Here is a 12,894-nt window from a genome sequence, read left to right as displayed (position 1 = left end):
TGCAGTTCTCCTCGAGTACTTAGAAGTCTCTTTATGTCTTGTTTAAGAAACCCTTCGTAGATCAAGTTTATAAAGATACAAAGATTTAAAGATATAAAGTTTTGTTTTGTTTTGTTTTGTTTTGAGACGGAGTTTCACTCTTGTAACCCAGACTGGAGTGCAGTGACACGATCTTGGCTCCCTGGAACCTCCGCCTCCCAGGTTCAAGCAATTCTCCTGTCTTAGCTTTCTGAGTAGCTGGGATTACATGTGCTCACCACCACCCCTGGTTAATTTTTTTTGGATTTTTACTTGAGATGGGTTTCATCATGTTGGCCAGGGTGGTTTTGAACTCCTGACCTCAGGTGATCCACCCGCCTCGGCCTCCCAAAGTGCTGGGATTACAGACATGAGCCACCATGCTTGGCCAATTATATATAAAAATTTTTGTTGTTGTTGCTTAACTCTTCTGTGTCTTTACAGATTTTTTTTAGGGAGGGCAGTTTGAACTATCCAATACTTGAAAAGATGGTTTTTACATCTTCTATATTCATAGTGGATTGTTCTATATCTACTAAGTTTTGTAGGACCTACTTTATATATTTTAGTCTACTATTAAATACATGCAAGGTTAGAATTATAATTTTATTGGCTTACAGGGAATCTTGTGTCCTCTGTACTTTCACCCTCATCTCCCATTCCTGGATTATTTTGAAGCAAATCCTGGTCATCATATTTCATTTGTAAAACATAATAATAGTTACTATATTATTATCTATTTCATTTAATATTAATATTAGTTCTTAAGATATTTTTGGTGACTGTAATGCTCATTTAACTTTCCTTATTTCATGGCATGTATATTTTGAGTTTACATCCTATAATACTTTCTTTCTTCCAGCATTTTTTTGTGAAGCAAATGTTAAACAATTATATTTTGGTGGATACTAAAAAGTTGAAAGGCTTATAGAATGAACACCTGTCAGTCTACCACCTACAGTCAGCATTTAGCTCTGTGCTCCATATTCTTTATCACTTACTTATCCAGCTGTACATTGCTCTCTCCATAAGTCCATCTTCCTTTTGATGCTCTTTAATATTGGAGACATCATTATCCTTTACTGATAAACACTTCAGCATGCATATCAATAAGTAATATTATAATGTTTCTTTGTGGTTCTTCTTAGGACTTATGTAAGATGCATAAATCTTAAGTGTAACATTCAGTGAGCTTTGACATATGCATATCTTTATGTAATCTGGACCCCTATGACAACACATAACAATTACTTTCACCCCAGAAGTACTCTTATGCCTTTTTCCAGTCATTTCCTGCCCCCACATCCACCAGAGAAAATCACTATTTGGATTTTGTTCAATATGCCTTAATTTCACCTATCTTAGAACTTCTTGTAAGTGGAATTACACAGTATACTCTCTGTCAGAAAATTAGCAGGTTGATTTTTTTTTTATGGTTATTGTTATTGACTTTGTCCTGTTGTTTCCCAAAAAAGCAGGTTCATACAGACTGTGGAGTTCTTTCTCATTCCTTGCTTCCCACCACCCCATAAAAAATGTGGGGGCATCCACTGAGAAATTTGGAGCCGGTCTGTGTTTTCATGGGTATGAAGTCTCTGCTTTTGGATTTATGATCGGTGCCACTCCCTCAGTTTGCATAGGTGGGAAGAGACTCCTTTCTTAGTCATCTCAAATATCATAGAAATGACAAAATATCATAGACTGGGAGGCTTAAACAGCAGACATTTATTTCTTACAGTTCTAGAATCTGGGAATTCCAAGATGAAGGTGCTGGCACCTTTGCTTCATTGTGAGGGTCCCCATCCTGGCTCGCAGGCTGCGACCTTCTTGCTGTGTCCTCTCATGGTCACCCCATGATCTCAACTAAACCTGTTTATCTCCCAACAACTCCACCTCCAAATACCATCACATTGGAGGTTAAGGCATCAACATATGAGTTTGGGGGGGATGCTAACGTTCAGTCCATTATCAACTCCCTTCTCTCGCCCCCATATTAATTGCTTGCTGATTTGTCTGTCAATTAAAATAAAAGGCTTCTTGTCTACCACTGACTTCTGAAAGTGTGAATGTTTAATGTAATGGGAGTACATGTTAGGATTTTATTTAACTCATAAGTGAGGTTACTGGCAGAATGACAAAGCTGGTTCAGTGCAGGTATGAGAAGATGGGGTGTATGTGGGTAGTGCCAAAATAACACCATTGTAAGTTACCCTGTAACTTTACAGAATCAGCAAACTTAACTCTCATTATCCGAGTGATCAGAAAAATTAGAAATTATACAGATGATGTAGGAAAGCTCATATAATCATATATGCGACAAGTTTTGGAGTACTTTTCCTGGACAACATGGCGAAATCCCATCTCTACAAAAAATACAAAAATTAGCCAGGCAGTGGCACCTGTGGCTTGACTACAGGCAGGCACCTGGAGTTCAGCTATTCGGGAAGTTAAGGTGAGAGGATCGTGTAAGCCTGGGAGGTCGAGGCTGCAGTGAACCATGATCATGCCACTGCACTCCAGCCTGGGCAACAGAGTGAGACCCTGTCTCAAAAAAACAAAAGTTTTTATCATAATGGGATTTTGAATTATATCAAATCCTTTTCTGTATCTGTTGAGATGATCATATGTCTTTTGGTCCTTCACTCTGTTGATGTGATGTATCACAAGTATTGATTTGTGTATGTTGAATCATGATTGCATACCTGGGATAAATCTCATTTGGTAATGGTGTATTATCTTTTCTGTGTTACTGGATTGGGTTTGCTAGTATTTTGTTGAGGATTTTTCCATTTAGCGTCATCAGGGATATTGGCCTGTAGTTCTCTGTTTTTGTTGTGTTCTTGTCTGTTTTTGGTATCAGGATAATGCTGGTCTTGTAGAATGAGTTAGGAAGAATTCCTCCCCGCCCCGCTTCAGGTTTTTGGAATAGTTTGAGAAGAATTGATGTTTGTTGTTCTCTATGAGTTTACTAGAATTAAGCAGTAAAGCAATTGGGTCCTAGGTTTTTATTTGATAGAAGACTTTTCATTACTGATTCAGTCTCATTGTTGGTCTGTTCTCCAGGAATATATGCAGAACATGTCCTGCGGCCCAAGAATCTTGGACTTGCACATCAGAGGCAACAGCAACTACAATTTTCTGATCAAAGCTTCCAGAGTGACACAGCTGAAGGTCAAGAGAAAGAAAAAAGCTCTAAGCCCATGGCATTTTCCAGCCCACCCCTAAGACATGCAGTAAGCTCAAGGAGGAGGAACAGTGTAGTGGAAATAGAGTCTAGTCAAGGCCAGAGGGAAAATCCTACAGAAATAGACAAAGTATTGAAAGGAATAGAAAATTCAAGATGGGGAGCATTCAGGTGTGCAGAGCGTGGGCAAGACTTCAGCCAGAAGACGATAGTAATCATACACAAAAAAGCACATTCCAGGCAGAAACTTTTTACATGCAGGGAGTGTCACCAGGGCTTTAGAAATGAGTCAGCATTGCTCTTGCACCAGAAGACACACACAGGAGAGAAGTCCTATGTATGCAGTGAGTGTGGGCGAGGCTTCAGCCTCAAAGCAAATCTCAGACACCAGAGGACACACTCAGGAGAGAAGCCTTTTCTGTGCAAGGTGTGTGGACGAGGCTACACCAGTAAGTCATACCTCACTGTGCATGAGAGAACACACACAGGAGAGAAGCCTTATGAATGCCAGGAGTGTGGGCGAAGGTTTAATGATAAGTCCTCATACAACAAGCACTTGAAGGCACATTCAGGGGAGAAGCCTTTTGTGTGCAAGGAGTGTGGGCGAGGCTATACTAATAAGTCATACTTCGTTGTGCACAAGAGAATACACTCAGGAGAGAAGCCTTACAGATGCCAGGAGTGTGGCCGAGGCTTTAGCAATAAGTCACACCTCATCACACACCAGAGGACACACTCAGGGGAGAAGCCCTTCGCGTGCAGGCAGTGTGAGCAAAGTTTTAGCGTGAAAGGAAGTCTCCTCAGACACCAGAGAACACACTCAGGGGAGAAGCCTTTTGTGTGCAAGGATTGTGAGCGAAGCTTTAGCCAAAAGTCAACTCTCATCTACCACCAGAGAACACACTCAGGGGAGAAACCTTTCGTTTGTAGAGAATGTGGGCAAGGGTTTATTCAGAAGTCAACCCTCATGAAACATCAGATCACACACTCAGAGGAGAAGCCTTTTGTGTGCAAGGACTGTGGACGAGGCTTTATCCTGAAGGGGTGGCCTGCCCCTCCACACCTGTGGGTGTTTCTCGTAAGGTGGAACGAGAGACTTGAGAAAAGAAATAAGACACAGAGACAAAGTATAGAGAAAGAAAAGCGGGGGCCCAGGGGACCGGCGCTCAGCTTACAGAGGACCCACGCCGGCCCCAGTCTCTGAGTTCCCTTAGTATTTATTGATAATTATCTTTACCATCTTAAAGACAGGGGAGTGGCAGGACAATAGGATCAAAGAAAAAAGAGGAAATCGGCAGTAAGACATATGAACAAAAACCTCTGTGACATGAATAAGTTCAAAGGACAATGCTGTGCCTTGAGATGCATATGTAAACATCTCCATAAACCTTTTGGCAGCATAGTTTCAGTCTATCACATGGGGAGAAACCTTAGACAATACCTAGCTTTCCTAGGCAGAGGTCCCTGCGACCTTTGGCCGTGTACGTGTCTCTGGGTAGTTGAAATTAAGAGAATGGTGATAACTTTTAACCAGCAAGCTACCTTCAGGCATTTGTTTAACAAAGACACATCCTGCACAGCCCAAAATCCATTAAACCTTGAGTCACCGCAACACATGTCTCTTGCAAAGGACAAGGTTGGGGGTAGGGTCACAGATTAACAGCATCACAAATACAGAACAAAATGGAGTCTCTTATGTCTACTTCTTTCTATATAGACACAGTAACAGGCTGATCTCTTCCTTTTCCCCACATATCCAAAAGTCAACCTTCACATTACACCAGAGGACACACTCAGAGGAGAAGCCTTATGGATGTCGGGAGTGTGGGCGAAGGTTTCGGGATAAGTCCTCGTATAACAAGCACCTGAGGGCACACTTGGGAGAGAAACGTTTTTTCTGCAGGGATTGTGGGCGAGGCTTTACCTTGAAGCCAAATCTCACCATACATCAGAGGACACACTCAGGAGGGAAACCCTTCATGTGCAAGCAGTGTGAGAAAAGTTTTAGTTTGAAGGCAAATCTTAGGCATCAGTGGACACACTCAGGGGAAAGGCCATTTAATTGCTAGGATTGTGGGCGAGGCTTCATCCTAAAGTCAACTCTCCTCTTCCACCAGAAGACACACTCGGGGGAGAAGCCTTTCATCTGTAGTGAATGTGGGCAAGGATTTATCTGGAAGTCAAACCTTGTGAAACACCAGCTTGCACATTCTGGCAAGCAGCCTTTTGTATGCAAGGAGTGTGGTCGAGGCTTCAACTGGAAGGGAAATCTCCTCACACACCAGAGGACACACTCAGGGGAGAAGCCCTTCGTGTGTAATGTGTGTGGACAAGGCTTCAGCTGGAAGAGAAGTCTCACCAGACACCACTGGCGGATACACTCCAAGAAGCCTTTTGTGTGCCAGGAGTGTAAGCGAGGCTATACCAGTAAGTCAGACCTCACTGTGCATGAAAGAATACACACAGGAGAGAGGCCTTATGAATGCCAAGAGTGTGGACGAAAGTTTAGCAATAAGTCATACTACAGTAAGCACTTAAAGAGACACTTACGTGAGAAGGGTTTTTGTACAGGGAGTGTGGGTGAGGCTTCATCTTGAAGCCATATCTCACCAGCCATCAGAGGACACACACAGGAGAGTAACTTTGCTTTGTTACAAGCTTCAGTTGAGGCTGCATAACTTGTTTGTGAAGATATAACAAAGGCAGACAGAATCCAGAGGGCCACAGAGAACCTGAATTCAACCCATGTGTCCCCAAGAGATTCGGAGAAAAGAGGTCAATGTTTAAGGAACAGAGATGCCAGTTGAGGGGAGGGCATTATCTGGGCTATTGGGGAAATATGGTCTCTTTCCTACTGAGCACATGTTCTTGTATTTGTGCCAGGCTGTTTTTTCTAAGGACTGCTCTTAGCCAGTGACTGCAGAGCAGGGATACCAAGGGAAGTCTGTTACTGACAATCTCCCCAACCTCCTTGGACTGCAGGCAATCTAGGACACCTCCACCAAACCTCTTCTTGCACTTTCCTTCGCTCTGGCTGCCCTCCCAGCCTTCCTTGGTTTGAATGTTTTGTCCCCTCCTTAATTTATGTTGAAACGCTACATAAACTGTTTACTGTTGAAACAGTGTGACAGTATTAGGAAGTGGGACCTTTGGGAAGTGATTAAGTCAAGTCATGAAGATAGAGTTTTTGTGAATGGGATCAGGTGCCCTTATGAAAAGGCTTGATAGAGGGAGTTTGTCCTGTGGCCCTTCTATTTTCTGCTCTGTGAGGACACAATGCTCCTCCCTTCCAAAAGATGCAGCATGAAGGCATCATCTTAGAAACAGACATGAGCCCTCAACAGACAATTGAACCTACTGATATTTTGATGATGAACTTCGCCTCCAGAACTCTGGGAAAATAAAGTCCTCTTTATACATTTCCTAGCCAGTGGTATTTTGTTATAACAGCTCAAATAGACTAAGTAACTGCTCCCCTCATCATTCTCTCACAATCATATCTTGAAATAAAATCTCTGTACATGCAGTCCCATCTTGGTCTTTGCAGAGAACTCCCTCCAACACAGTGATACCAAGAACAGTCTGACAAAACAGGTGGTAAAATAGGGATCTGGGGACCACTCACCTGCCTGGCAGGAGTAAAGCAGGTTGGCTAGTGGGGCACAGGTAGGTGGTTAGCTGCAAAATATTTCACAGGTGATTTCCTGAGAAAATGCTTCAATGATAGAGAATGCTGTGGCATGTGTGATGATGCAGGCCTTAGAAAATGTAGAGAAAGTGCCTACAAAGAGCGGAGTAGACTGATTATCGCTGATCTGCATTACCACCTGCAGAAGGACCTTGAGAAATTGAAGACGTCATTCAGCCATTAGCAAACAGTGGTTAAGTAAACCAGGACTCCTTGATGAGTGCTTACGAGGCCTTTATTTTCTTGGATAGAAGGCAGAATCATTGCCCAAATATGTAGGCTGAAGGCCTTGTAGTTACAGTGGCAGAGCTCTACAGATGTTGGAATGCTTAGCCAATGCATGTCTATTTTGTAGAGGTCAGACCCTTTGTGAGGAAAATCTGGGATCCTGAAAAATGATACAGGAACATCTCCATGGATGCCCAAGATTGCCTCTGCCATGCTCCCAGCCACAGACCATCTGAGTGTGTAGAAATGTCCCATCCTTCCTTATGAATAGCATTTCCACCATTCATTACCACAGAACCTTCACAATTAAGGCCAGCTTAATGCACATGTGCCCTACATAGCTGTACACAACCCCTGTCCAGCACGGGGAAGATACATGCAATATGCCTATCCTTTTGTAAACGGTATTTGTGATGCTTGCCCTTCAACTTCCATAACTTTCCTCATACTCATTTTGAGTTTCACTATACATTGTGGGTTCACCAGAATTCTGTGCTTCTCTTCCGTATTAAACACATTTACATCTGAGTAATCAGGGACACTGACAGCCCCAAGAGACACCACTGTCCATTTGGACCCAGAATTTGATTTGAATTCAGAAGACAACATCTTAGCATAAACAGCCAAGGAACCTGGTCAACGCATTTCCTGCTCAAGTTCCTTTTGAGCAGGAAAATGATCACACAGATGGGATTGGAAACATAAGGCAACTCATAGCTACTTTTTCCCTGTTTCTTACTCAACATGAAGTTAGTGCACTGGTAGAATGTGCATATGGAGAAGTGAAGTAAAACAGTTGAATTAGAGATTAGACACAGTGGTTCATGCCTATAATCCCAACACTTTCTGATGCCAAGTTGAGTGGATCGCTTGAGTGCAGGAGTTCAAGACCAGCCTGGCTAAAGTGGCAAAATCCCATCTCTACAAAAAACTAGCCAGGTGTGGTGGCACATGCCTGTAGTCCAAGCTACTTGGGAGGCTTAGATGGGAGGATCACCTGAGGCTGGGGAGTTGAGGCTGCAGTGAGCTGTGACCACACCACTGCACTCAAGTCTGGGCAACAGAGTGAGACCTTGTCTAAACAAAAACAAAAACAAAAACAAAAGGTTGAATTAGTTTCTGCAACATTTCTAACATTCTAAAAAAAAAACACATCCTAATAGGAGCAACAAAGTAGAAACTGTCATTTCACTGATTGTGCTGATTAAATGGGCAATGCACAATATAATGATGAACAGGAAAGCTCGACAAATACATATGTACACACACACACATATATATAATATAATTATATAAATACATAATTATATTTGGGATTACACTTGTAACCCCAGCACTTTGGGAGGCCGAGGCAAGTGGATCACGAGGTCAGGAGATCAAGACCATCCTGGCTAACATGGTGAAACCTAGTCTCTACTAAAAATACAAAAAATTAGCCAGGTGTGGTGGCGGGTGCCTGTAGTCCCAGCTACTCGGGAAGCTGAGGCAGAATGGTGTGAACCCGGGAGGTGGAGCTTGCAGTGAGCCAAGATCGCGCCACTGCACTCCAGCCTGGGTGACAGAGCGAGACTCCATCTAAAAAAAAAAAAATTGCCAAGAACTACCCAGCATGTATCAGCAGAAAGTTGAGTCCCTAATATGACAGTATTCCTCAAGAAAATAAACTATTTACCTGGGGACAAACTGACTACATCAGCCACCTGCCAGCCTCTAAAAAACAGTGATTCAGCCTCACAGGGATAAATACCTGGATTTATTCCAAACATGGATTTGCCTTTCTAGTCCTGTAAGGCTCAGCCAGCACTATTACTCATGCCTGATCCAAAGACATGAAATACCAAGTAATATAACATCCAACCCAGGAGATTCACTTCATAGCAAAAATGCTATCGGAGTGTAAGAGTAGATAACAACTCTAAATATATATGTATCCAACAACAGAGCACTCAGATACATAAAGCAAATACTATAAAAAATAAAGATTCCAAGACAATAACTATTGAGAACTTCACTCCACTGTCAGCATTGGATCATCTAAACAGAAAAATCAACAAACATTGGATTTAAACTGCACTTTAGACCAAATGGACCTAACAGATATTTCAGAATCTTTTATCCAACAGCTATAGAACACACATTCTTCTCATCATCACATGGAACATTCTCCAGGGTAAACCTAATACATTAGGCCACAAAACAAGTCTCAACTTTTTTTTTTTTTTTAAAGACAGGGTCTCGCTCTGTCATCCAGGCAGGAGTGCAGTGCTGTTATCATAGCTCACTGCAGCCTTGAACTCTTGAGCTCAAATGATCCCCTCTTCAGCCTCCCAAGTAATAAGGACTACAGGTGCACACCACAATGCCTAGTTAATTTTCAACGTTTTGTAGAGACAGTGTCTCACTATGTTGCCCAGTCTTGTCTCAAACTCTGGGCCTCAAAGAATCCTCCCACTTGAGGAGCTTCAGATTCCCAAAACACCAGGATTACAGGCATGAGCCACCAAGCCTGGCCTCAACAAATTTTTAAAAATTGAGGCCTGTAATCCCAGAACTTTGGGACGCTGAGGCGGGCAGATCACAAGGTCAGGAGTTCAAGACCGTCCTGGCTAATATGGTGAAACCCTGTCTCTAGTAAAAATACAAAAAATTAGCTGGGCGTGGTGGCGGGCACCTGTAGTCCCAGCTACTCAGGAGACTGAGGCAGGAGAATGGCATGAACCCACGAGGTGGAGCTTGCAGTGAGCCAAGATCCGCCACTGCACTCCAGTGTGGGCGATAGAGCGAGACTCCATCTCAAAAAAAAAAAAAAAAAAAAATTTAAATCACATCTAGTATCTTCTCAGACAACAATGGAATAAAACTACGTATCAATAACAAGAGGAACTTTAGAAACTACAAATACATGAAAATTAACATATTCCTGAATGATGGTCAATGAAGAAATTAAGAAGGAAATAAAAACATTTCTTCAAGTAAAAAATGTTGGAAACACACATCTCAAAACCTATGGGATACAACAAAAGCATTGCCATGAGGGAAATTTGTAACAATTAATAACTAGAGTCAAAAAGCAGAAAGACTTCAAATAACCTAATGAGACACCTCAAGGAAAGAAAAACCAAACCCCAAATTAGTAAAAGGAAGACAGAATAAAGATCAGAGCAGAATAAAACAAAATAGAGACAAAATCTACAAGGAAACAATCACAGGGAAAGTTGTGTGTTTTTTTTGTTTGTTTGTTTTATTTTTTTTTAAGATAAAGAAAATCAATAAACCAGTAGCCAGACTAACCAACAATACAAAGAGGAAGCTCAAATAAATAAAATTAGAAATGAAAAAGAAAACATTACAACTGATTCCACAAAAATGCAAAGGATCATTAGAGACTCTTATAAGCAACTACACACTAACAAAGTGGAAAACCTAGAGGAAACGAATAAATTCCTAGATGCATTTTATATAACAAGATTGAATCATAAAGAAATACAGGCTATTCAAGACATGGTGGCTCCACTAGGTGATATGTTCTCTTAGCAGCTACCAGGGATCCCACCACCCACACTGGAGCTCCGGGGCCAGGCTTCACTTCTTCAGGCAGCACCAGATACTCTGAGACCTTCTAACAGTACCGGGTGGATGAGTTGGAGTCATCTTTCAAGGCTTGCTTAGCTTCTCTGGTGAGTGAGGACTACTATGTCAATGGCATTGATCAGGAAAACATTTAAACTGGTGTTGATCAGTATATCTAGGAGTTTCTGGATATTGCAACACAGGCAGAATGTTTTCCTACAGAAAACGATTGCAATTATTTGTCCAGACACCAGAGCAAGTTACCAAAGAGGATATCTCAGAACTAAGGAATGAATTACAACAGAAACACACGCTGTCCAGAAGCACTTGACAAAGCTGAGGCATTGGCAACAGGGGCTGAAGGGCATCAAATGTGCAGCACAGAACACCAGCCAGCAGCCCTCAGGGCTCCTCCGTGTACCTCAAGCAGGCATCTGCCAACATCCCTGCACCCCAGAAGCTGACCTGAGCACAAAGGTCAAGGCCATCAGCCCAAGATTGGGCTGGTGTCTGAGGCCGCCCTGTGCAGACAGTTAGCCACAAATCCCTTCTCGTGAACTTGGGATTTTGAATGAAGGAGTTAGTTTTATGCTCCCACCTAAATTTTTTTCACTATTTTTATAAGCTGTTAATGTCTTAAGTACTTTACACAATGCCCAGAGCTTGAGTAAACCAAATTCTTTTTCTCTTTAGCACAGTTAAGACTGTCAGTGTGGTGACACTTATAGATTCTGTGTTTTTATGTTTGTATGACTTTTCATTTTTTTGTGTGTATTTCCTATTATTTGATCTGAGGGAAAAAAAATTGCAATAGCCTGAGAATCAGGGGATTAGGATTTTGGTTGTAGGCCTTTTATGATAATTACCCTTCAGTGGTAGTATAGAAAAATATGTAAATTTGCTGTTTCAAGACTTCAGAATACTTCAGAAGAGGAATCTAATGCAACCATGTTTGTAATGCGTCCAAAGCTCTTAGAATGGGGATTTTTTGTGTGAATAGGTCAGAATAGGATTAAGGTTTCCTGGGTTAGGGTAGTCACATTACGGTAGGATCCTTAGGTTGAGGCTGACTTTTATTCAGGGTAAGGTTATATTTTGTGTGGTGTTGGTTTACTTTTTTTTTTTTTTTTTATAGGGAGGGACATAGTAGGATCAGTGATATGCTAAATTTTGTCATGTTCTGCAATAAGGAATCCATTTAAGTAATGGGGCAGACCCTGTTCTCAGTAACATGACAGTTGGGGCATAGGTGAAGTATGAGAGGCTAAAGCTTGCTCTGATTATCTTTTTTTGTTTTCAGTTTTGTTTGCTTATATTGTTTTTATTTTACATTTTGGGAAGAGAGAGATTTTCCATTAAGAAGATTTTTGCTGTGGAGTTGATTCCAAGGGACCGGGGTCTCAGGGTGGAGGTGGGCTTGCGGGTGCGATCCTTGGCTACTTAACCTCCACCAAGAGCATGCGGCGCCTCTGCCTTTGGGAAGATATTTTGCTCTCTCGTTCGTTCCACAGGCCACCTCAGATACTCTGTTGAATTGCTGTTAAGAAATACAAGCATTGTTTCAGGCTCTCATTGCGTGAGGTTTTCCAGTGTTTTATGCAGTCTTTTATTAGATTACGTCTTTTTACTCAGAACAAATGCTTCACTGTCATCTGAGCAGGGAGTACTCCTGTGGCTCAGTGTTTGGCTCACTTTGTTTTCTCCAGCCTTGAAGGTCCCTCCCACACACACTGACATCCATTCATCTCTTGATCTGACCTAGATGCCACCTGGTCCCTAAAGCCTCCCAGCACCTTTTCTGCTGCATCCCTAGGGCACAGGACTTTTATCTCTTCTATCGTCCTTTTTAGGTTCTCCCTTGTGGGTTAGTCATTTGTATCTGTCTCCCTGCCCATCACTAATTGTACACCCATAAATATTAGACATTATTCCCTTTGAATATACCAGGACCATATGTTATTTATCCTTATAAATGATAGCTATTACTCTGTTTTGTCTGTGTATATACAGTATCTGGCATTGAACCTATGATTAATTGCCTGAGACCAATGAATCCCGTCTGTTAGAATGTATAGTTTAAACAAAGCTTTTAAAACCCACATTATATTACCTCAAGGTTGTTAGCCTAGTCATCTAATGGTGATTCAAAAATCTGATTAGCAGCTTTAGATTTCTTGATTAAAGACCTAAATAAACTAAGTTTTAG

General features: G+C 41.8%; 1 protein-coding gene and 1 pseudogene across 1 annotated transcript in view; both read left to right on the top strand.

Annotated features, from left to right (window-relative positions):
• The window catches only part of LOC135965520 (uncharacterized), a 34,128-nt gene extending 27,507 nt beyond the window's left edge, over nucleotides 1-6,621 (top strand). Inside the window, 2 exon segments of the mRNA XM_074003211.1 lie at nucleotides 3,082-4,234; nucleotides 4,956-6,621. Coding sequence (XP_073859312.1) covers nucleotides 3,082-4,234; nucleotides 4,956-5,799 — 1,997 coding nt within the window. The 3' untranslated portion in view covers nucleotides 5,800-6,621.
• A 2,174-nt stretch (nucleotides 6,622-8,795) lies between these two features.
• LOC135965517 (mediator of RNA polymerase II transcription subunit 28 pseudogene) lies at nucleotides 8,796-11,577 on the top strand (annotated as a pseudogene).
• The last annotated feature ends 1,317 nt before the right edge of the window (nucleotides 11,578-12,894 follow it).

Source organism: Macaca fascicularis, chromosome 10, assembly GCF_037993035.2.
Source record: "Macaca fascicularis isolate 582-1 chromosome 10, T2T-MFA8v1.1".
NCBI lineage: Eukaryota > Metazoa > Chordata > Mammalia > Primates > Cercopithecidae > Macaca > Macaca fascicularis.
Note: the sequence above shows the minus strand (reverse complement) of the source record. Positions and strands in the feature narration are given on the sequence as shown.